Source organism: Chrysoperla carnea, chromosome 3, assembly GCF_905475395.1.
Source record: "Chrysoperla carnea chromosome 3, inChrCarn1.1, whole genome shotgun sequence".
Classification (NCBI taxonomy): Eukaryota; Metazoa; Arthropoda; class Insecta; order Neuroptera; family Chrysopidae; genus Chrysoperla; species Chrysoperla carnea.
The window spans coordinates 72,619,791-72,646,731 of NC_058339.1; the positions used below are offsets into that span (position 1 = coordinate 72,619,791).

At 29.2% G+C, this 26,941-nt stretch overlaps 2 protein-coding genes across 2 annotated transcripts in view; one reads left to right on the forward strand and one right to left on the reverse strand.

The window, feature by feature from the left end:
- Nucleotides 1–4: 4 nt before the first annotated feature.
- On the reverse strand, nucleotides 5–1,839 carry LOC123294614 (ribosomal RNA-processing protein 17). Its single transcript, XM_044875700.1, has 2 exons — nucleotides 1,704–1,839; nucleotides 5–806 (listed from the first exon to the last, which is right to left on the reverse strand). The coding sequence occupies exons 1-2, from the start codon at nucleotides 1,775–1,777 to the stop codon at nucleotides 230–232; spliced, it is 651 nt and encodes a 216-aa protein (XP_044731635.1). The 5' UTR covers nucleotides 1,778–1,839; the 3' UTR covers nucleotides 5–229.
- A 1,553-nt stretch (nucleotides 1,840–3,392) lies between these two features.
- LOC123296854 (TATA-binding protein-associated factor 172) overlaps nucleotides 3,393–26,941 on the forward strand; it is a 37,172-nt gene continuing 13,623 nt past the window's right edge. The window contains exon 1 of the mRNA XM_044878530.1: nucleotides 3,393–3,411. The gene's annotated coding sequence lies outside the window, so the exon portion shown is untranslated. The remainder of the gene's footprint in view (nucleotides 3,412–26,941) is intronic.

Genomic DNA, 26,941 nt, shown 5'->3' on the forward strand with positions numbered 1-26,941 from the left:
TTTTTTTAAATATATAATTTTTTTACATAAACGTTAATAAAAAAAATCATAGTCTAGGATCAGGGGTAATATTTGACGGATCATTTAAGAACGGCTGAAAAATTGGCCGTTGTTAAGACAAGACCGTGTCTAACTTTACAAAAGCCTGTGAAATTTCCAGTCTTTCTTAAATTCCAAACAAATACTACCACAGTCTCTAACCTATGAGCCTATATACTAAATACATAAATTATTTATTCAAATGTTTCCCTTTTTTCCCTTGGACTTTTGCACGTAATCGTTTCTGTTGTAATGATTTCTTTTTCATTTTCTGTTTTTCTAATTTGTGTTTTATTTGAAATGGTTTACTTTTTTGTACATTTTTTGTGGCTTGTTTTTTCAATAATTTTTTAACATCTTTTTCAGTTTTAAATACAGGTAATTCTTTTTGAATCGTTTTCGAGGATATTTTTTTTTGTTTCAATTCCATTCCTTCAATTTCTTCTGTATCAGAATCCTCATTTTCCGAGTTTTCTTTATCATTTTCCTCGTATTGAGGTTTGTTTGGACCAATCCAATTATTTTGTTTTGCTATTGAATTTTCGGATAATTCCATAACTTGAACTGAAACACCATCATCTTCGTATTCTTCTTTGTAAAGATGTTCTAATTCTGGTATAGGTCGATGTGACACTACTAAATTTTTATAACTTTCTTTAGCTTCCTGTTTCAAACGTTTTCGTTCTGCTTTTAATTGTTCTTGTAGTTCTTCCTGTGCTTTTTTCTTTCGTTGTAATTTTCTTTTGTGAAAACCAGTTAAAAATTCTCTAAAATATTTTTTAGTTAATGAGAATAATTTTTTTCTTACATTATACATCATGCAAACTCAAAATAGAAATAGTGCTTAATGCGGAATGCGCAATTTTATGTGTTCCTAAGTGTTACATAGCACAGGCTGCTAAAAGATAGTAATAAAGAACTTTCGTTCGAAACCTTCAATTTCCATCGAATTTATTAAGTTTACAGAAATAATTTATAATAATATATAATCCTAAGTGAAGCTCAATCATGTATACAAATTCTAAGGGACTTATAGACATGCTAGAAAGATGCGATTTTTTACATACTCTCAGAAAATAGGAAAAACACCCCAAAATTACGTTTGCCAATGCTATTTGCTATAAATGCTAGAAAGTTGCAGCTACTCTGAGTCGAATGGCTTTTTTAAACTCTTGTTTGGATTATAATAGCTTCCTTCACTCAGAATTATCAGGGTTTTTTTCGGTTTTTTACTAAAAGATTGTGCTGGTTTCCATTGTAATAAACTAGGTTTATAATGAAGTCAACCTGAAAAACATCGTCAAATCGAGACGACTTGGAAACCATGATCAAATTGGTACAGCTAAGAATAGATAGTATTTTCGATTTCAGCCCCGCGAATAACAATAGTCGTTAGTCGAAAAAAACTGTAGGTATATTTCGAACGATTCGGAGTAAGTCATTTAATTTTGTTGATATCATTATTTCTTTTAATAATGACCATGATATTGAGAAAATTGTCCGGTACTTAAAGTAGAGTTATCATAAGGAAAATATTCGAATTCTTGTAACGATCCTTCTTATTTTTAGGCGAGAAGAAGAGTTCATGTGCATGGAAAAGTAAGGTTAAGTAATACTTCCTAAGCGACAAAAAATGAACGATAAATTTTATTTTAACAACGTACCTCCGCTTTTCTTCATCAAATACTAAAGTAATTTTATTTTTTCTATTTTTGTTGTTCTTCGGTTTTTTCCCCATTTTTTAAATTTTGAGGTTAGCTTATTAACAATAAAATTAACAACTAATTAATCAAATTAATAATATACACAATTATATTTGTTTTAAATATGATTTTGAATAATATTTAAACAAAACACCGATTTCAAACACATTTATTAAGAAAAATTTATTGAGAAAACAAATCTTAATTAAACTATGTCTACTATACGCCAACGTTTAAATATTTAAATTTATTTACACGTTAAATTTTTTTTAAATAATCACAGTGTTGCACTGTTGCCGTCAGCGTTTACCTCACATCCTCACCTGCAAAGTTAAAATTTCTCACCAGTAGCTAAAAAAAACCCTATTAATACCCCAATATCTATAATATTGCGATAATTCAAATTTAATATCATTTTTAAATAAATTTAATGAACAATAATAATACTCTTGAAAGAAATAAAATAAAGATGTTTAATGGTACCACAACTTTTCGGTATCACAACGGACCCTATGGTCTAAGTGTGTCCAACCCCAGGACAGCCACTCCAACCTAACCTAACCAAATGGTACATATTAATATAATTACAAAAGAAATTAAAATCATTTTGAATATATAGTCTAAAAATTTTTTTGCGAAATAATATGTTTTAAATTTTTGATATATGAAAGTATTAGTATTGTTTAATTCCCCATAAATACACTAAATTGGATAATCATGCAGCCACCATTTTGTATTCCACTAAAATTACAAAATGGTGGCTAAACACAAATTTCACAAAGGTTAGATATTATAATAATCTAAACTTCGTGACTAAAGTCGCTGAAAACCTAAATGAATTAAAGTTTTGTATTTTTTGGCTGTTCGGTTGCCTTAGAAAAGTGATTTTTGTCTAAATCACAAACCAAACACAAAATATGATTTATTTGGAGGTTACTCAATCGATCGTTAAATGAACCTGTTATAGATATAGGTACTAATCATGGTACATATTTTTTGGGATGTAATGTTTCTTGTTCTGTGATTTACAGAAATTGGAAATACAAATTTTTTTTTAATTTTTGCAGTTGTTTTTAAAAAGGAAAGAAAGGGTGAACAATTTATTTCAGAATTTGATGAAAGTTTTAAAGGTAAATTTAACCCAAATCTATCAAAATCGTATTCATTTGGCAATTGGACGAGTTGTTATCGAAATATCACTTATAAAAGATAAAAACAATTATTTGATAAATTGAATATTGAATCCTTTGGTATAAATAGATCGATCATTCACAACCACCGTATGAAAAGGCACTTAAATATTCTATACCAAACAAAAGTTTTAACGTGTGAATAACTTTTAAAATTATTGTATATTAGCGTGCAGGTATACACATTGAATGAAATTTTCATATAGACAAAGAAGTCCACACATGATTATCACTCTCTTTATTCTTTTTCCACCAATCGGAAGAAAATTGTGGCATAAAGTCGGACTCATCAGCAGTATGGCTGTCAGTATAAATTTGAACCTTGAAGAATGCACTTCCCTCCCGTGAAAGCCGAAAATAAAATAATAGTTTTTTGTGATAAATATCAAAACAAATATGAAAATTGCAACCCAAAATTATACATAATGTACATAAAAATTGGATGATACGATATTTTTTTTCAAATGAATTTACAATATGTAAGTACATTTTTACTGATTTTACAATCACGTTTTAAAATAAAATAATTGGGTCTCGGAAATGATTATTAAAAAAAAAATTATTTAAATATGAAAATATGCGAATAAATATTTGATGCCTGACTAATTGTTTGTCATGAAAACATTAGGAAAATTTTATGTTTGTAATGTTATGATAATTTAACTGTAAATAGTTTTTTCATCTAATATTTATTTAATAACTTCTGTTTATGACAAATTGATTAAACCATATGGAGGAATATGCCATCTTGCTTGCATCTAATGTTTTCTTATTTAGTAAATACGGTCACTGAACTTAAAAAAATGGTATTATATCATCTTTTTGTGTATATTACACAATACGTACATTTAAATAACACCCTATTTTTTATTAATTTTTTTTATAAATTAATATTTTCATATGAACTTACATTCTTATGTACAAAATGCATGTCAATAAAATTGTACTATTTAAAAGAGAAAAAAAATTGTATATGCGCTGTGATATCGGGTAAATTATTTTGACGTAAGGACGTTATTTTCAATAAAACTTATTTTTCATTAGTACCATTTTTAATTTTTTTGTGCAATTAGTCTAATTAATTAATTGTGAGTTAATTAAATTAGCGTACAAGGTACAAATTTTTTTTTTCTATGTGGTAGGTACTGATAGGTACCACCTTTTTGTTATTATTTTTTTTGAAAATGATGCTATATTAGTTTTTGCATGATAATAAAATTAATTATAGGTAGCATTTTTTATTTATTATTATTAATTTTTGTTTACAATCTTATACAATTTTCTGTGTAGGCTTGTTTGTAAATGTGCCCATTCAAATATTATATTTAATTCGATGAAATAATATTCAAATATTTTATTAAAAGATTTTAATCAAAATATAATATAATAAAATTGATTTTGAATTGAATATAATTTTAATTTAGAAAATATTGATATTGTAAGAATAATTCGATTCATATCAAATTTGACAGTAGAGCAACGCGTGTTTTTCAAAAGCTATGATTGGATATTTTATATTTGTTTACAATAATTTTATTCTGATGTCACCGATTAATTTTAATAATTATCAATTTATAATTCATAACATTGAATTTTTATTTTGAAGCAGTAATTTGTTTGTCCATAATTTTATATTTCAATGAGAGGAAGTTAATATTAGACCAGGAGCTTAACAAAGTGTTTAGGGGAAATCGTAAACGCTTAACTAAAGGTACAATTTGTGATACAGAAAAATGCATTTTTCCTAGTGCATGCCGTATAGAATTAATGATCCAGAAAGGTTTGCGAAAAGTTGAAAGATGATTCTGTTTTTCCATGAAAAGCTTTACAAGTACCAAACTTTATTCTAGCAAGTGCTTTCAAGATTTTAGTTTGTATGAGTTTAGACTTTCGAGTTGAGTTTTTGATCAAAAAAGGGTCTAAGAAAAAGTAAAACAGTGTTCTAGGTTTTTGCTCTCTGAGCTTATGTAAGATTATACAAGAAACCTTGGTTTCTCCAATATATTCGCTGAGCATTCGTATTTTAAGGACAGGATGTTCAAGAAAAGTATAATAATATTAATTCATGAAGGGTTTTTTACATTATGAATGTTTGGGTTATTAATACATCACGCTCCTGGTCTATTTTAACAATTGACTATCTAATTATTTAATACTGGCATGGTGGTCTCGCTTAATTTTTGCCGAAACAAAATGTTTCAAAACTTTTATGCTAGACACGTAATAAATAAAATATTTAAAATTAAATTTTTCATCACGAAACGGAGATCAAAAAGTTGAAAGCAATACTGTAAATATAAGCAAGGGAAATTTTGCGTAAAAAATTGCCTACAATTAGTCTTTGCCATTAGACGACTTTGCTAAAGTGAATGTAATGTTTATTTTTAATAAATTACAAGAGATGAAACAACTAACATACTTAATTGTTTGAATATTTTGCTTTTATTAAAATCTTGAGTTTACAAATGAAAGCTTCAAATAAAAGTTGTTAATGAATATTTTATGTCTGAGGGACTTAGCGAATTAAAAAATGATTTTTATTTCTTGCCAAAAGCCTTTGATATTCAATTTAAGGTTTCTAGCTTAAAAAGTTTTGAATTTTTATTTCTTTATTTTCCACCTCCAGTCAAGTTATTGATTTTTTTTACTTCCAAGTAAATGAAGGTAATGGAATCGAAATTTCATTGCCATATTTAAACTCCTAAAACTTATTTTTTTGACAATATGGTTTCTTAAAAAAGCAGATTAGTTTGCATCTGCATTTTAACAGGCCTAGAAGAAGATATTCCAAAATTTTACAACATATTGTTTGACTAGAATCTAAACTTTATTTTTATATCCAGTATACATTAAATATGTATACTTATATCGAGGTATACTAATTTTACTCCCAAGTTGGTAAAGCTTAGAAATATTGATGATACGAACAAAATTTTGGAGTAGTTGTTCATAAAATCACCTTATTGGCCCATTTTCGATTTCCCATTCGCCCGTCGAGATAGAACAAATTTTAAAAAATTTTCCTTATACAAAAAGTTGAAACATTTTTTCGTAAACATTACTGTTTACCCGTGAGGGCGCAAATTGCGACAAAACTTTGGTGCCCATTTTCTCCAAAAGTACAAATGATAGAGAGTTGAAAGTTTGCAGGTAGCTTCAACTAATAGCCCTGTAAAACATTCTCGAAAAACGAAAGTAAATTATAGAAAATACTTTCGAAAATTTTTCTTATTTATACAAAAATAATACAAATACTGACATTTAATACTTCTTATACAGAGTATTTCAGCAATTAATTCAGTCAATTGTTGTTTTCACTTGTTTATTTATAGAAATTTAATAAAGTTATTCAATTGTAGAATGTATCTGCTGTAGACAAGAAAGTAGTGGGCAGATTAATAATAATAAAGAGACTCCATTTAGCCTAGACTCCTGGAGCCAGGCGTAGAATCTGACAGTCATTTTAAAACGGCTGTCAAAACGATATTCGATATACATGGTATAGTAATAATTATTCTGGCAGTAGTCGTTACTCTTTGCCATTTAACAAGTGAAAACGAATAATTGACTGAGTTAATTGTTGAAATACACTGTGTAGAAAGTGTTGGATATCAGTGCTTGCATTATTTTTAATAAATTACAAAAGTTTAAAAAACCTAGAACCTTTTACAAGCCCACTAATTGAAGCTACCTGTAAATTTTCAACTGCCTATCTTTTATAATTTTGGAGTAAAACTAAACGGAAACCAAAGTTTTGTCCCAATTTGCGCCCTCACGGGTAAATAGTGATGTTTATGAAAAAATGTTTCAAATAAAAGTTGTTGTTAATTTTTGTATAATTAAAATTTTGGTTATATTTCTAACGGTTTACAAGATGGGTCCTACAGGCCCGAGACCTTGACCTATATTGTTCATTTAAGAACTCAATTTTTAGTGTCCTGAGCACGCTATAAAAATTTAAGCTTGATATCTCTTTTCGTTTTTGAGTTATCGTGTCTTTGGACGGAGGGTCAGACAACGTGAAATGGACTTATTAGGTGTCATCAATATATTAAAGCGTTAGAAACTCGGGACCTAACTTAGTATACCTTGATATACATTTCATATGTACAAGGTATATAAATGCAAAACTGATAAATGGTGTTCGGATTTTTATATATTTTAGTGCAAAAAAGGCTATTAAAACAAGAGTCTATGTAAATCATATTCGCAGCCATTTCTCAAATCCGTTTTAAATTTAAAATTACCTTATGATATTTTTATAACATCGGATATTATTAGTTTCTAGTAATTGCATTCCTAGAAAAATCTAATATGTTTACGTCGAAACACATATAATATAATAACTAACTTTACAGATTTCATTTGTAGGGTTATGTACGATTACCATGGTGATCGTTTATGAAAGGTGGTAGGTTCATGTATAAAACCCACACATTTATAATAAGCTCTTTTTATCATCTACAGGATGTCCTAAAAGTATCGTATACGAAGAGTAGAGCGATATGGAGGATGCAATTCTAAACAGAGTTCCTTTACAATTTTTGGATGGGAATTAACATTATTAACGAGATATTTTAAGAATTGTATGTTTTTATTTAAAATGAAATTTTTACAATTAGGAAAAAACAAGTGAAAACAAACAATTGACTGAGTTAATTGTTGAAATAGCCTGTATAGAAAGTGTTGATCAGAAGCATTATCAATACATAGTATAAAACAAAGTCGCTTTCTCTGTCCCTATGTCCCTTTGTATGCTTAAATCTTTGAAACTACGCAACGGATTTTGATGCGGTTTTTTTTAATAGGTAGAGTGATTCAAGAGGAAGCTTTTTATGTATAATAAATCCATATTATAGTAGAGTAAGGGGTTGAAATAGGGGTTGAAAGGGATATGCTTCAAAAACTAAAAAAGTTGTGCATCGATTAAGCTCAAATATTGACACGATATACAACCAGCTTCAAAGATCTATTGTTTTTATCTACTTTTAACCTTCGGAGGGTAGAAAGGTGTAGCGAGAAAGTGGGAAGGAATTATCGAATATTTACAAATATACCTAAGTGGGGTATCAAATAAAAGAGCATGACGTGTACATTACAAAACTGTTATCCCACGCAAGGAAATGTGGAGGGAGGGGTGCAAGTGGGGATGTTGCCCAACAAAGCGGGTAGTTCACAGCTAGTTTTTAATAAACTATAAGAGTTTGAAAACCAACATAATTATTTTTTCATTTTTGAAATTTTTCGAATATATTTTCTAGAAATTTTCTTTATTTTTCGAGAATCTTTCACAATACTCAAGTTGAAGGTACCTGCAAATTTTCAACTCTCTCTATTTTATATTTTTGCGTCCTCACGGATAACATTTTTACATTTAAACGCCTTTTTTTCTATTTCCAATGGCTTACAAATAGGTCCAATGGATTCAAGACTTAATTTACATATATGTTGCTCATTTACGAACTCAAACTCACTTTCTATGTCCTGAACACGATATAAAGCTCGATGTCTCTTTTTGTTTTTGAGTTATCGTGTTGACGGGCGGACAAACGTAAATGAACTAATTAGGTGATTTTATGAAGACATATACCCAAATTTTTAGCGTATCATTAATATTTCTAAGCGTTACAAACTTGAAACTAAAATAAGTATGCCTTGATATATCAAATCTACTTCACCTTTTTTGGAGTTATTACCTATTTTCTTCACTGGTAAAGCAAAATTTTCATGAAAGTAATATTGAATCAAAAATTATTCTTATTTAACAAAAAATTGAGGCAATTTAACTGGGAGCCAATTTCCATACGATTTTTGCGTTTGCATTTATTTCCGAAAACTTTATTTCTGGCTTTTGATAAAATTTTTGTATTGATTAATTTTAGTCGAGATTTTTAAAGTTCAAAACATTAATTAAGTAAAGTACATAGTTCTATATCGCTTTGCTCTTCTTATGCTTCTAGCTTGAATTATTTATAACATCCTGTGCTTTACATGTTAAAATTGTGCATTGAATATAATATTCTATACAGTTAAAATAAACATAAAATGATCAAATCGTCGAAAGATTCGAATAGAGTTAAAAATTAACAGAAATGAAATTTAAAAGTTCTCTTCGATCCTACTTGTAAAATTAAAAAAATGTATTTAGATAATCCCAGCAGTCCAAAAATCCGTTTTTTTTTTAGCTTAAAACATTACCTATTTATTGGGTTGTCGGCTAACTATGAAGTAAGAATTATTATGGCAATACGTAGAAGTTTAAGTAGTAAAGAAAATTACTTCAAACAATAATTTTTATCCAAATCACAATCCTTTTTATGTTCTTCTTTTTGATTTTACCAATATTTTTACGGATTTTATCGATACGCTTCGACAGATGACAAAAATCCAGTTATTTTGACGACTAAATAAGTATTTCTCGAAATACTTTCAAAAAACTCTCCAAAATATAGAGCTTCATATCGGATTTCGGGTGAAACTGTGGAAAATACAAGACCAAACGGTAAATGAATTTCATTTTAGTGTTTTTCAGTTAACTTCTAACAAATTTCGAAATTTCTTAAGAAAAAAAAACAAAAAACGAGAGGTGTCGTGGGCATCCGGTTGGAACTATGTTCCTTTCGTACAAAGAATCGTTTCCTAGGTAACCTTCAGTTTTAGTTTCCTAGGTAACCTGCATGTCGGATTTTGGGAGAGTTTTTAATTGTTGCACTTTTATGGTTTTACCTCCCAATCAGCAAACAAATCTAAACGTGCGGATAAGGAACATAATTCCAATTGCAAATAATCGAGAAACAATTCCCAAAAAAATTCAATGATCGATTTCATGTTAAGATTTGATGCGTGGTTTCTTGGATATCGTCTAAAATCATATAGGAATCTTGAAAATCCAAAAAACCAAGAAAAAAGTTCTTTTTTTTTGGATTTTCAAGATTGTAGTTTATATTTTTTGCAATTTTTTTAATTTATCATGATCATAAGGAATTAAATTCATGTCGTGATCACTAGGAATGCTTTTCCATCGTGGCAGTGATCAATTCATTCTGACAGTTCTAACTTACTTAATACCTTGGTGATTTTTTGCTGGCTTTTCACTTGTGGGAAATTGATAAAATTTGAGAGCAGTTAGGGCAATATCAATTCACAGTTAGAAAAATAGAAGTGAATATTTTTCATAAGCTCAGGAAGTTAATGATCTAAATTATTAGACTCGTGACTTAAAAAAAAATTTTTATTTCTGAAAAAACTTGATATTTTTAACTTTTGACCTTCAATATATATTTTGCTGTAAGTGGCATTTCTTGGAACTTGTCAACTTTCATTTGTAATGAAATATGTCTCTGTATCAATTCCCTGCTCTTTCTGAATTTTTCCCAAATTGAATATCTATTTTGACTGGATAAATATCAATGCCTATAGTAGCATTTTGGTATTCGTATTTGATACAGATGCAACGTATTTATCACAATGTTAGAGGGTATATCTTAACATACAGTCATTCAAGACGTAGTGTTCTGTGAGCGAACAACAATTTTTTTATAGTTCTCGAATTGCATTTTTTTTTATAAATGAACATTTTTAATTAATGTTTTAATTACTAATTATTTGGTGCAAGAAACATAATTAATTAAAGTGATGGTTTATAATTTATTTTATGGCAAGGATTTGAATCCTTAAAGAACATCGAACTAGAGCGATTTTCTTGCGTTAAGTTTAAATCAGTGTGTCGCTTTTTCAATTGTTATAATACAACTGTTTATAGATATCGTACAGGTAGCGTACTTAAATTTTTTGCTATTATTTTAAACTAGTTTGATACCCGCCCGCTCCGCTGGGTAGCAAATCTAGTAAATTTTATGAAATTTGATAAATCCCCGATAACAGATTTCACAAGTTTTCAACGGCTGAACTGATTTTCATGTAACTTACAGTTTTTTAACGTACACATCATGCCCTTTTATTTGCTATCAAACTTGGGTATGTTTGAAAATATTCGAACGTTCATCCCCACTTTCCCTTTCACCCCCCCCCATATCAACTTGTTTCGGAATTAAAGTTTTGTAATATAGACGTCATGCCCTTTTTTTTATATTCCACTTGGTTATATTTGAAATTATTCGATTGTTCATCCCCACTTTCACGCCCGACCTTTCCACCCACCGAAGGTTAAAAATAGATAAAAATAATCCTTGAAGCTGGTTTTATAACGTGTTAAAATTTGAGCTTAATCGATGCAGAACTTTTTTAAGTTTTTAAAGCAACCTTACAACCCCTATTTCAACTCCTGACTGCCCTTTTTCGCATTAAATAGTAGCCTATGTCCTTTCTCAGCCTCTAGACTATCTCTACCAAATTGTATTTTAATCGGTTCAGTAGTTTAGACATGATTTCGTAACATACTTACAGACAGACAGAGTTAGTTTTGCATTTATTCGTACAGTGCGTGAGTTTTATTGGAGGTGTTTCCATGGTAACGATACACTACTTTAATTATAGAATTGTATGGATGCATATATAATTGTATGGATTGCATTTATGACTTACATTGAAAATTTAATATTATTGTCTCACAAATTTAAATAAATTTAATTTCTTATTTCCACAATTTTTAATGCATTAATTAAGTTCAATTAATTAGTGTTTTTCAATAATTTTGACATTTTCTATAATATTAACATGTAAAGAACTGCAAATTAGTTAGCCTCCTTTATCGTCAAAATTTTTCACTGGAAGCGCTGGCATCGATTTTATTGTCCCTACCATGACTACGCACACAACGAATAATATAAGTTAGGAAGTAAGGGTTAGTCAAAATTTGTGTTTAGATTTACGTCGACTTAAGCTAGTCTTACAACATAACAGTCAGAATAAAAGTGTTATTCAGAGATTCACGCTTTTTAAGTCTTGGGTCCAGTAAATTATAACGTTTTAAATTTATACATTCGAAACAAGATAAAAATACACCTTTACGTTTTAAATTACTCCCGGAATTAGTTCAATAGTCAACAAGTGATTACAATGAATGCACTTAAGTGCAACTTCTTGAATTTACTTAAAATCCTTGAAATTTACATTTTTTAAATTTCATACAATTTATTAAAAAATGTTGGAAATTTTATAAATAAAGTTTCTTTAAAAAAAAAACTTTTGCGATTGTTTTTATTTCAAGGTAAGTCATATCAAATCTGGTGTGACCAAGTAAATTCTTGTACATTAAATAAAATTGTTGCTCAGAAAAATTGTAACTAACGTTTTTCGAAAAAATGTTAGTTTTTTTTATGAGGATTAACTTTTTAATTTAAAGTGTTATTCGATCTTTTACCTTTTACGATCTAAATTAGGAGTATTAAAGCAACCCGGAGAACTAGATCCAACTTGTTGTCAGAACATGGTGCCCCCCCCATCAAATTCTGCTACTTTTGTTATTTTTAAGTTATTTTTTTATTGGTTAACTACAAAATGAGCTATTGGCCATAATAGGTTAAAATGGTCCACCCTGTATACCAGGAATCGAGCTCGGGTCTTTTGGATTCATGCCAAGAACCGTTACCAACTGGGCCATATATGCATTAGGAGATATCGTCACACCAATTTTACGATTTTTAAGTTTTCGCCTCCTCTTGTCACAGATGGACATATTATTAAAGCCCCCTCCTTGTTGTGACGTCACATATTTTATAATTTAATAAAAACAAGTGAAAACAAACAATTGACTGAGTTAATTGTTGAAATACCATGTATAGACTGTGTTGATTATTCTTTCACATTACACATATACCTATACATGGCATACATACATGACTGATAATCCCATATTAATACATACTATAAAATTTGCATATAATGTGTGCCCTTGTGAGTAAGCAGTGATGCTTACAAAAAAATGTTTTAAACAGAAGTTGTTTATTTTTTTATAAGGAACATTTTTTACATTTAAACTTTTGTTCTATCTCTAACGGTTTACAAGACCCAATTGACCTATGATGATCTTTTTTCATTTTTTATCGTATTCACAGACGGGCGGACGGAATTAGATGATTCTATGAATGATGATTCTATCAATATTTTTAAGCGTTACAAACTTGGGACTAAACTTAATATACTATGTATATTTCATATATACATGGTATAATAATTAAAATAAAACAGCAGTTAAAATTTTTTCCCCGTGTTTGTGACCTTTGACCTGATGAAGACTTTTTAGATTTCATTTATGATGGTGTTTTGAACAATCCTACCAAATTTTAGCCAGGTGCGAATTTTCGTACCTTCACTCATATTTTTTCATTTAATTTGACCGGATAAATAAATCTTTAATAAAATCAACATCAGTCAAATAATTTCAATACTAGACAAAACAAAAGATTAATTAAGTTAGCGATAAACGATTGATTACGTTAATAAAATATTCAAAACTGAATCATGTTGAGTATACGTTTAAATACTCAACATTATGTATTTTACAGACTGTGCTAGGTATTAATATTAATAATTTAACGTAATATTTTTCCCGTGATCCAATAAAGCTGAAACTTTGCAGGCAGACTCGTAGCGACAGTAAAAATTATCTAACAGATTTCCGTTAAAAAAAATGTATAGTACTGCAAAATTGAGGAAGGGAGTATCATAAAAACTTGATTTTTATGGGTTAGTTTTTGTTTTGTTTTTAGTCTTTACTAGCTGTGAACTACCCGCTTTGCTGGGCAACATCCCCACTTGCACCCCTCCCACCACATTTCCTTGCGTGGTATAACAGTTTTGTAATGTACACGTCATGCTCTTTTATTTGATACCCCACTTAGGTATATTTGTAAATATTCGATAATTCCTTCCCACTTTCTCCCTACACCTTTCTACCCTCCGAAGGTTAAAATTAGATAAAAACAATAGATCTTTGAACCTGGTTGTATATCGTGTCAATATTTGAGCTTAATCGATGCACAACTTTTTTAGTTTTTGAAGCATATCCCTTTCAACCCCTTACTCTACTATAATATGGATGTATTATACATAAAAACCTTCCTCTTGAATCACTCTATCTATTATACATTAAACCACATCAAAATCCGTTGCGTAGTTTCAAAGATTTAAGCGTACAAAGGGACATAGGGACAGAAAAAGCGACTTTGTTTTATACTATGTAGTGATATCAAATTTCATCCAACCTTTTGTAGGTACGAAGATTTCTGATTAAAAATAATTATAAATTTTTAACCTATTCGCCAAAGCAACAAATTAAAATTTTTTCTATTCACTTTTGCTTAGTTCGAAAAAAATTAAAAATTCAAGTAAGCAACGCCAATATCCCCCAATGTAAACAACCGTTATGTAAAAATCCTAAGCTATATTTAGTATTATAATTAGTAGAAAATTTGTAACATAAAATTTCCTTATAAATTAATGAATTTTTAATTAAAAAATTTTCCTGTTCTTACAAAATGTTGTATAATTAGCAGAAAATTGAAAATAATTTTTAGTAAACAAAAACTTGTTCGAAACTAAACTTTTAAAGGTAATTTTGTTAATATCGTTTCGCTGACAGTCATTTATTTGAAATCGAGACAATTTTGAATTTAATTAATTATGTGTCTAATTTGAATTTGTGCCACAAAATTTTGATTTTGAATATTTTAAAAGAATATTTTTAAGTTCCGCAAAATTATGATTGTGGTAAAAATTTATGAATATTAAAATAGAACAATAAAAAATAATTGATTATGCGTGTAATAACACTAAATTTATAATTGATATTATTGATTAATCAAAAGCAAAATTTCATAATCAGAAATATTATATTAACAAATAAATTTATTAATTATTATACAACATGTTTTTAAAATTATTGTTAAATATATACATTGTATGAAATCAGAAAATTCGGGAATTTTTGGGATAATCTGATTGGTCTTTTATTATCATATAAATCCGGGAAATCTAAGAAATACCAAAAAAAGAATGGATTTTTTAATATTTTGGGATTAAATAACTTTGAAAATGATTTTTATTTTCATATTGTTACCATAGTAACGACACACTACTTTATTAATATAATTGTATGGGTGGACATATAAGTCTATGGATTATATTATGGTTTACATTGAAAATTTAAATTTAAATCTTTGACATAAAAGGGTTTGAAGATAAAACACAGGCAAGTCCAACGACATCAAAATCATCAAATTTGAATGAATAAAACGCAAAATATAGGCCAAAACATAAAAAAGTCATTTTCCAAGATAGCGGCAAAAGGGTTAATTTCCCGAATACCCGAAATCAGATTTAAGATCTTCAAACAACCCCCTATCGAATGAGTAAATAAAAAAAATCTGGTGTCAAAACTTTTGGGTCAACCCGTAAGTGCACTGGAGTATAAGGGGGCGTCCATAAATTACGTGAGGTGTTTTTTTAAATTTTCTGTCCCTCCCTCTCCCCTTGGTGAGATGTCGTGAGGTTTTAGTCAACCCCCTCCTCCGTCCCCCAATCTCACGTGAGATTTTTTAGAATGTGGGTTTATTACGTAAACGCGTTAGATTGTTTATTGTAAAAAGAAAAAAACAATTTGGTTTGTGCTTTTATTTACGACTAGTTAAGACTACCAATCAATATTGCTGAGAGTTATAAATGTAATAAAAAGTTAAGAATAGAATACTTAAATTATGTCTACTGTGATTAAAAAAAAAGAATTACTCTAATTCAGTCCATGGAGAATTATGCGCGGTCTCAAGAGAGACTATTGGAACCAACATGTCCATATGATTTTCAGTAAAATCATCCGCGATATATATAATTATTGAATAATCGTAATCATATTACGTTAACGCTTAAGATTAAATTTTAAACATGTACATACAATTTGGATTAAATTCAACAAAATAGTATAATATTTTTTTGTTTCAATCAGAAAAAAAAATTGCGTGATATTTGTCGAGACCCCCCCCCCCCCTTAATCATCTCACGTAATTTATGGACGCCCCCTAATCTAATATTTTCAAAAACAATCTGTAGGATTTATCTTCCAATTAGTTGACCTCAATTTCAATATACTCGAACAATGTTAAGCATTTTATTTGAAAAGAAAAAAAAAAAAATAATAATAAAATGAATGTAAATGAACAGTACACACACTTTACTATGACGTAATTTCTACAAAAAAATTATAGAAATTATGGTCACGTTTAGCCAATAAAATTTAAAAAAGAGTCTTATCTTTTGGAATTCAATAATTGCTCATTATGGTTTTATCTTTATGGGGCAAAATTGTTTCCATGACGACAAAATGTGATATCTTTAGAATAAATTAAACGCTTAAAATATTATGAGTCATACTATACGTTCCATTTCCGTTCCGTATACATCAAATGATGCATTAAAATCAATGTTCTGGTGGGCAGTATGTTAAATTTATTTTACCTATTAAATAAACTAAATTATTCACAAATTAATTTATTGGTTTTCTTTATTGATATGGATTTCTTATTATTTCTAATTAACGCCACCATTTATTGATATAGCTGTCTGTAATTAACGCTTAATTTAATTAAAAATTAATTTCTATAGAAAAAAATTGCATTCATAAAAAGGCACCTTTGCCGCCTGAATGTTTGATAAAAGAAGTAGTAGATAACTCCAAAAAAATACTTCTAGAATGATAAAGAATATTTAGTAGAAAAGTTTCATCAAAATCCTTTAAATCAATTTGAAGTTAAACTAGTTCGAATATACAACCAAATATTACAAATAATGTAAAACAAGATATATTTTTTTAAATTTTGTACAACATAAGCAAATAATTCGAAAAATAATCGAAAAAATTATTTAAATAAAAGTTGAACTAATAAAATAGTATGGTCACATTGAATACAACAAAATTGACCTTTAGGGTCATTGAAAAGTGAACTTGAATGCATATACGATAAGTGATGGCAAAAACCTAATATACTTGAAAATTTATTCAATTACAAAATTGATCTTCATACAAAAAGCTAACATATTTTGAAAACCGTTGTTAAGTAGTATTTTGCATTAAATTTCTACAGAATCTTCACGGTTTTCGAAACTTTTTTTTATATAAAACAAAATTTATAATTTAAATTGTTTTAGGACATCGATTATTGCAGGGATCTGTATTACCATAAAAGGCCTTTGTCTTTAATTTCAAAAATTGGTTTATACGTCACCTTAATATCTGATTTACACCAAACAAATTATTATTTAAAAAAAAAAAACGCTATTTGCATTTTGCAATTTGAAAACCAATTCAAATTTACTTCGAAAACGATCTGCACTGTCATGGCGTCCTGAATGACATCACGACTTGCCAAACAATCATTTTTGTGTATGAAAGTTGTAAGAAAACAAACATTTTTGTGTGTGACAATAATCAAGTAAGCTGCTTCGTTCTATTAAAATGTACTGTTTGGCATGGCGTGCGTAACACTTTCTGATAGGTGTTTGCTGTCACGTGACCGAATGTCTAATTTTATTGAATTGAATTTCTAAAAATAATAATAATCTTTATTTTTTATAAAAAATAATTTTGTATTTTGTTATAGAGTTTCTAATGATTAATCATTAGAAACTCTTATCCATCCGATTTATATTTAGTGGATAAAAGCCTATTAAGTTAAAATAACCTACGCATTCTTGCGAGCGAAGCGAATTAATATAAACACACCTCTTTGTGAAGCTCATCTGTAAAAATATACTTATGCTTTTGAAACACAAAAAAAAATTTAAAAATTAAATTTCTCTAAAGCAATCCCCTTGACAATAGAATAAAACCCAAAACTACCCTTGTTGTTTCTATACATGCTACAAAAATGTAATTTTTTGCATAGGCTGAATATGTTATTTTCCTCGGGTGTGGATTCAAGGCCGCCCGGGAGTCAATATTAAATAAACACAAACGTATCAAGTAAATCTTTCAAGTTATATTTTAAAAGCTTTTTTTGTTACTTAAAGGTGATTAAAAAATTTAAAACGCAAAATATTTGAAATTTGTATGTAAAATGTTTATATATATTTATTAGCTCCGTAAATATAAACAAATTTTTATTTTTGTTATATTAGTAAATTTGATTATAAAAATTTTAAATGATTTAACAAAAAGTTTATGTTATTATTACATTATATACGCTAATTATATTTAGTTAACTCAAACTATATATATTTAAAACAAAAAAACAATTTTAATTAGCTATCAATTTCCAGTACATTAATTACTTGTATATTAAATGCATAATATATAAGTAATTAACATTTTCGTAATATGCACATTTTTGTGATAGGTAATATAATATAATTTAATTACATAATTGGTTTCCACAAATTGTATTGTTATTAATTATGTTAAAAAGAAATGAATAATTTCGTTTTTATTTTCAAGTTTTTTTCCTCTTGGCGCGAAATTTTTTTTCTTTATTTAACAAATTACCGTTAAAACAGCATTTCGGGATGTAGTTTTCGAGAATCTATAAGAAAAACTCAAATGTAAATTTTAAATAAAAACAAGTGAATCAAACAATTGACTGAGTTACTTGTTGAAATACCATGCAAAGACAGTGTTGATTTCTCTATCATATTACACATACATACATGTCACATATACATAACTGATATCCCCATATAATACATACTATACAATTTACGCATAATTTGCGCCCTCACGGGTAAACAGTGATGTTTACGAAAAAATGTTTCAAACAAAAGTTGTTTATTTTTTTATAAAGAACATTTTTTACATTTAAACTTTTGTTATATCTCTAACGGTTTACAAGATGGGTCCTACGGACCCAAGACCCAATTGACCCATATTGCTCATTTACGAACTTGACCTCAGTTTTTAGGTCCTGAGTACGCTATAAAAATTTCATCTTGATATCTGTTTTCGTTTTTGAGCTATCGTGTCCACAGACGGACGGACAATCGGAAATGGACTAATTAGGTGATTTTATGAACACCTATTCCATAATTTTGTGCGTAGCATCAATATTTTTAAGCGTTACAAACTTGGGACTAAACTTAGTATACCTTGCATATTACATATATAAGCATGGTATAAAAACGTATGAAAGATCACATCAAAGATGTTTTATCGTGGCGAAAATAACTTCTTTTGACCCAGTACCCGAAATAAAATCACGTATTAGAATCATTTCTTTTTGTTTTAGCGATTTTCCAAAACCTAAAAATAAACTTTTTTTGTCATATGTGGTCTAAATGAACTTATTTAATTGAAGTATAATTGTTATGTCAGCTTCACAAGTCAGTATCAAGAATATCATTTCGAGAAAACAGCATTTAAAGTTTGAGAGGCATTTAAGTAAATATTTTTGTTTTGGGTGAATCATCTCAGTATACGAAAACGTTGGAAACTCCCCAATTGGAATAGTTTGTTGACCGCAATCAATTTTTGTATAACATCACCTTTCATTTAATCTAATCAAAACTTTGTACACATAATTTCTGTTACTTAAACTGAGCATTTTGATATGCAGGAAGTGTATTGATGAAAACACGTGTAAGAGATTACTTAATATGCAAGCTCTGAACATCCTGTTTATAATCTTCCCATTTATGAATTGAAAAATTTAACTCAATATATTGCAAACTAAGATTATTATTAATTCTGGCCATTAAAAACCACGGTACACGAAGTGAAACAAAAACATTTACAAAACTATATTTTGCAAAATGCAGAAAGATTTAATAAAATTTTCAGTTAAATTGGCAGAAAGTCATTTCCTCTTAAGCATTTTGCAGCATCTTTTAAATACCAAAGTTCAACTTTTAAGCAAGTTTTAGTCATATTTCCCCCGAAAACCGAAGGAAAGTCTTTTGGGAGAAAACTACCCACCCTTTTCTATTTCATGAGAGTAAAACTGAGTAATTGTTTAAATTAACCCTCCAATCAGTCTCCCCTCTTTTATTTAGAAACTTCATTTATTAACCCCCGAACCAAAAAAAGGAGTGTTATAAGTTTGACCGCTATGTGTGTCTGTCTGTCTGTATGTGGCATCGTAGCGCCTAAACGAATGAACCGATTTGGATTTTTTTTTGTTTCGTTTGAAAGGTTAGGTAATGGGGAGTGTTCTTAGCTATGTTCCAAGTGCGAGTATAAGATACCGTACCCGGAACACTTAAAAAATAGGCGATGATCTTCAAAATCGGTTCAGTTTGGAGAAGGCTCTAAGGAAAAAGATAATTTAATGGAGAATGTTCTTAGATATGTTTCAAGTGCGAATTTAGGATTCCGTACCCGAAAAATTTCTCAGGGATTTTTAAAATTTTGTAAATTTCACTTGTTTGCGATTTTAAAGATCTTGCGAATCTTTACTACCTTTCTAAATTAAATTAGAGATTATGTGCTTCCTGAGAGTATTATTATCTATAAATTAGTATAAATCCTACTTGCTGTTATTATTTTTATGCAGAAATATTTTGTTTTCACTGTTTTTCTACTCTCTATGTCAGGCTTGGTTAGAGTGGACGTCCTGGGGTGAGACACACTTAGACAATGGGGTCCGTTGTGATGCCGAAAAGAGTGTTGGCCCATTCTTGGCCATTAATCCAGGAACCCTTTGCTGCTGTTTAAGAAGCAAGAGTGCTTTGACGTAAACGGACTTCAGATCGAAGAGGTCGTCAGTAAAGGCTGGCTCCAATGACTTCATCTCTTCATGGCAAGAATTGGACAGTGACCTAGAAGATGAGACATCGAACGATCGTTTTCTCCTTCTCACTGTGACAGCTCTTCCAATAATCGTGATACACTGGTAGGCCCGGTCGTTCAGCAGGCCTGCCGTCTCACCGTTGTTCCTTTAAAGAAGAAATGATTTTGTCTATAAAAGTTCTTTGAAGCGATATATGATCTTCGATTGTACTCAGACCATATCTGTCTTGTAGTACCACAAGTACGTTCCTCTTTCCATCTAAGATTGATCTGTCTTAAGATATCCTCATTCTGGAGCAGCTTTCATTTCACAAACGAAACTTCCGGAGGCCTATTGATGCTTATGTCTCACAGCCTTGTGCCATTTGTACCAAGCTCGCCGGGTTGACAATTCTCTGGAATGTCTCCGTGTCCTAATACCCATTATGATATGTAAATTTTCCACAGTATTAAAACTTTCACTCAACGATAATTTTATGAAAGAAATTATAAATAATATAACAATTAAAAAAATGCAGTGTTTTATAAAAATAGATAAATTGTGATATCACTTAAAATATGTTTTGTGTAACTATTTAATAAAAAAAATACAAATCATAGTCATACTATTAAAAGTATAATTTTGTCCTTGATTCCACTGTTATAAATTTTTTTATTAAATTATTATTATTCAAATTAAGGTGTGATGATAACCAACTATTATACTTATTTTTAAATGTCACAAAGTAAAAATCAGTCCGCACTGATCCAATATAATAATTAATTTTAATTAGTGTTGAACCAAGTAACATTGACTCAGAAATTGATTCATTTAAAGTTTAAACAGTGGCGTATTTATTGAACCCTTCTAGCAAATAGATTTCTGAACCCCCTTTCAGGCATTAAGACAGAAGGGCCATCAAGAATTTTTATTTGAATCATGGTTATCGGTAATCATACTCTTATTGAAGCAATTGTGTACTATTCTGAAACCGTGCTTAATTGAAACAACGAAATAGGAAACAATCACTGCACGAGTCAAATTTTCATAAAATGTTTAACATTTCTAATATAAGTGATAATCTCGCGACTGAACCATTTGTTAGTGAAAAATAAAGTTTAGAATTGTCGACCAGTGTTGCGGTCGTTTTGGAAGTTATTTGACAAGCGACAGAATTTTTTTTCAGTTTTTACTTTGTTTGACAGCAGTTTTCGGGACTTCTCCCACGCTTGATTTCAAATTACCGTCATACTGCCAGTCTGCGGTGTCTGCCACTATTTTTCCATAAAAGTACATATACAAGAAACTCGCACTTGAGTTTAACCGGTTAGAATCCACATTTTCAAGTTGACTTAAACTCTACTCCTCTCCAAAACTGCCATAATGGAAACTCTCTCTCCGAAAACGCTGTGAATTTTTTTACGTGTCATATCGTAGAATAATTCACCCACTAAATTTTTCATCTTTGAACCTTCTTATGAATATTTACCGATTTCTCCACCAATTGGGGACTGATTTTGAATTTTTTTATACAAACGTATACATAATCTTCAGGGGATCTCTATTTCATCAAAATCGGTTCAGTAATTTTTAAGATAAGGACTAATACGTGTAACTGACTTTGTTTATTAAATACGAAGGTAGATCTTGTAGAAGGTAGAAGAATATTATACCGTTTCGTAACGCAGAATGCACAAAGATATAAGATAGACATATAATATTTTTCGTTTTGGATACCAAAGTCGAAGATTTGACTGCTATACTACCGTATCCCTTTTAACAACTGCCATAATCAAGGCTTCTTAAAATGTCGAAATCTTGATGAAGTTATCATGCAACTTCGTTCATACTCTAATGACAGAAATTCTTCACTCAATCAAAATTTTATTGCGGGCTCCATACCACAAGATTTGCCCGATATGATATTCTGAATGAATTAATTCCTCTATTAGAATCATTCTCTCAAACACAATACTAGTTTTTATTGACCTAATAACAATAAAAACTTCCCTTTTCCAACGAGCCGCAAAAAAACTATGATAAGCTAAATTAAGTTTAGTTATAAAATAAAAGTTTTTTTTATACTATATGATGACCTACTTAATAAGAATGGCAAATATAATAAAATACAACTTCAAACAATAGTTAATATAATTAATTAACTATTATTAATTATGTTAATTACATTGAGATAAAAAAAAACCACTGAAAATGACAAAAAAAAAAACAGCAAAAACTAACTTAACTCCCATGCATAGAAATAATAGGTGTTCAATCTTTATGGGTAGAATTTTATTCGGTTAGAAAAAAGTTCTCTGTTTTTGAAAAGCAAACATAAAAATTTAGTTCATTTGATGTCTGGGCGACGAGTTCTTGAGATAACGTCAAGCCTATAACCAGCGGAAGATCATGGCGCTTTCAACGATACCTATCTTTTTTTGGTTTAAAATTACTACCATACACACCGAGAAAAAATTTGTTGCCTGAAAATTCGATTAAACTCAGTTCATAAGGTAAATTTGTCCCAAAAAAATACAAAATCGGGGCTTATTTGTTGATTTATTAATTTTCAGAATTCATAGTTTGTGAAATATCATTCAAAATCTCATAAAGAGCGATTTTTTTAGATTTATTTCAGAAAAAATTGGGTAAAAGTTAAATGAATTTATACAAAATTTATTGTCAACAAGTGAAAACAAACAATTGACTGAGTTAATTGTCGAAATACCATGTATAGATAGTGTTGATTACTCTGTCACATTACACATACATATATGTCACACATATACAACTGATATTCCCATATAATTCATACTATACAATTTGCGCTCTCACGGGTAAACAATGATGTTTACGAAAAAATATTTCAAACAAAAGTTGTTTATTTTTGTATAAGGAACATTTTTTACGGATCCAAGACCCAATTGACCTATGTTTCTCATTTACAAACTCGATCTCACTTTTTACGTCCTAAGCACGCTATAAAAATTTCAGTTTGATATCTCTCTTCGTTTTTGAGTTATTTCACTTTCAGACAACCGGAAAGGGACTAATTAGGTGATTTTATGAACAACTATACCAAAATTTTGTACATAGAAACAATATTTTTAAGCGTTACAGACTTGGGACTAAACTTAGTATACCTTGTACATGAACATGGTATAATAATTCGAAATTTTAGAGTTCGTTCAAACCAAGTTGACACAGAGCAAGAGAGTGGTCGATGCATATGTATGTGTACTCTATATGTACACTCTCTCTTGTTCGGTTCCACTTGGGTTTAAACGAACTCTACCTACGCTGATATCTCATATTGTTCGGGTAAATTTTTAGTATCTTGCATCCAAAACAGGTGTGTAGGTTGTTCCATTATTAATATAATATTCCTACGGTTTTTTTAACTGTATGGCAGAAAATATTTTTGATATGCGCCCACATCTTTAGCCCAATCGGATCTAAAATTTGATGCTTGAAGATATTTTGATATTCGAAAAGCTAAGTTTATTAAATAAATGGGGAATAAGTTGAGTACTCACTAAGCCGGGATAAGCCGAGGACTCTTTTTCTAGAATTATCATGCTTCGAAAATGGAAATAATTAAGGGTTCAAAAATTTAAAATACCGCTGCGGATTCTGTCATATAGAAGTTAAAAACATGAACTTTGTTATTTATCCTTGATCATTAACTTCCGTTTACCAAAAAATTAAATTTGTTAATTAATTATTGTTCTATAGAATTTAATGTGGAAAAATATATTAAAGAAAAATATGGTTTGACCTTGATAGAATATAATAAAATTTTTTTTATTTATTTATTAACTTATTAAAGAATTTGACTTAATGTTAATTATCTAAATCGTTAATTTATTATCGTTAGAGTGCAAAGTGCATTATTGTGTAAGCGAAATTACTGTTTTTGGAAGAGTCTCCATAGCCGGTGGGCTATCACTTGTTAGCGAGTTAATAAAAAGCAAATTTTTACTTTCAAATTATAGGAACAAACTATTTCCCGCGAATGTGAATTTCCAAAAAGGCTTGGGCATCTTATAGTAACCTGTAACTTTGGAGTTTACCAAAGATGTCATTTGAAGTTCACAGCTGATAAGATATAGAAGAGCACTTTTAAATTAAAAAGTAGTCATTCGTAAAAATCTAGCATTTGTTGTTGGAAACATTCGGCAGAAATTGAATACGAAAAACTTTCTGTATTTGCAGAAAAAAAGGTTTTTTTTACCCTCTGTTTTAATTTTATAATTATTAAATGGTGTTTGTACGAAACTAGCTTTAATTTACCAGCAACTTGGAGATATTTATAAATGTGCAACATTAATCTTTTATAGTTTTGGAAAATAAAATAAAATTAGACGCTAAAATAACATTCCACTTTCTTTAAAACCCGAAACTTTAAAATTTTAAAAAGGTTAAAATAGTTTTCCTTGATTCTATTTTATTTTTATCTTCTATTTATCATTGCTTTTTCAAAAAATGATAAACATTAAGTTGAAAAGTTTTGAAAAATTGTATAAGGATTTTTGGTCTTGAAAAATCAAACTATAATATTTTAAAGCCATCTACATTGTTCTAAAAATGAATTAAAAAAATTATAAATTTTAATGCTATTAATTTATGCATAAATTTAAATATTAATTTTTTTTATTTCGAACTGAATATGAGATGCACCGGATAATGTCATTTCATATAATGCACCGGATAACGCCAGATAATAAAAATATTAATAGAATTATAATAGTTCATTATAATTCATAATGTTCGTGGGTGAATAATATATTTTTCTATGCGGAAAAAGTGGGTTTTTTATTGTCTATGATTAAAAAAAATATTATCTTTATATAAAATGAAAACTAGATCATTTTTAGATTGCGTTTGCAGTATACCGGATGTGTTTTTAAACATATTGTAGGAAACGATGATCTCTCACAAATCGCATGTAAATTTGGCCTTGGCAAAATACGTTCAAATATCGAAGAAGTTGGAACAAACGCCGAATATATACATCCAGTATACAACTCCAAAAATGGCTCATTGGCTTGAATATTTAGGATGTTTTGGAGATTTTATTTCCACAATTTGCATAAAATTTATGCAGAATACTTTTTGAAATAATTTTAATTATCATAATTTTGTGAAAATTATAATTTCATAAAAGGTTCGAGGCGCCAAAACTACAAAATCAATCACTAAACATTATCCAAATTGTGTAATTTTTAACCCCGGCTCAAAAAGAGGGGTATTATAAGTTTCACCGCTGTGTTTCTGTCTGTGGCATATGGCCGAACCGAAAAGTAATGATATGAAAAAATAAATATTTCTATCTAATCATTTCTCTCCCAACAATATTATTGCAAATATCTTACATATCATTTCTCTAGCGTGTTTTTCCCATGGCGATATCTTACTTATTTCTTATAAAATTCCCGAATTTTCAAGATTATCGTACTGGTTAATTACGAAAAATAGACTCACGGTCTAAAAATGTATCGCTTCTCTTTAATTTAAAATTTAAAATCTTCAAATCCATACCAAGAGAAACAAAACTAAGTGTAATTGTAGGCGAACATGTTTCGAATGAAACAGTTTTTATAAATATTCTCCTAATACAGAATCCAACAATTGACAAAATAAAGATTAATTATTATTGCGAGAATATATTTCAAATCGAGCTATTTTTAAGACATGTTCTCCTAATACTAATTTAAGCGACGACCACGGGTTAGTTTATATAAATTTTGTTTTCTTTCAAATTGAAAAGGAAAATACCAAACAACCATTGTGTTGTATTCGATTATTGAATTTAAATTATAAACCGCTCAAAAATATTGATACAATAAAAATTATATACAATGACGGTGTTTCTTTTGTGATTATGTTGAAATAATGGAGATACATCTACATAGTCGTTTAATTTTGTGTGAGTATGCTGTCCAGTATGATGACGTCGTCCTTAATAATGGTCAACACTTTTTAATGACGTGTCAAACTGGCAGTAGTTCTTCAGCAGGCTTTCTTTCTTCGCCAGCAGGGCTCCATCAGTACCTTCTGGTCACTAAAAGTGTCATCCAGGCAATAGTCGAAATTTAAGGGCCAATTGATAAAAGAGACATATAACATAAACACAAAATCATATATAACTTTTCAATTTCAAATGATTCTGAACTTCCAATTGTCTGAATGACACTTCCGATTCAAAGATAATTTGGAGTGCATCTTCAAAATCATTTATTTACCTTTAAAATGTGCTCTGGTAAAATATTGTATATTTTTAACAAAACAAAGTCTCAAGCTTTTTTACTTTTGCCGAGGATGTAACAAAACAAAATTTCGAGTTTTTTCTTTTACTGAG

What these genes read in the sequence shown, in the direction of transcription:
- LOC123294614 (XM_044875700.1), bottom strand. Translation starts at nt 1,777, where the DNA reads ATGGGGAAAAAACCGAAGAACAACAAAAATAGAAAAAATAAAATTACT. An exon ending in TTTGATGAAGAAAAGCGGAG is followed by an intron (nt 807 to 1,703) that starts GTACGTTGTTAA and finishes AAAATATTTTAG; the next exon opens with AGAATTTTTAACTGGTTTTC.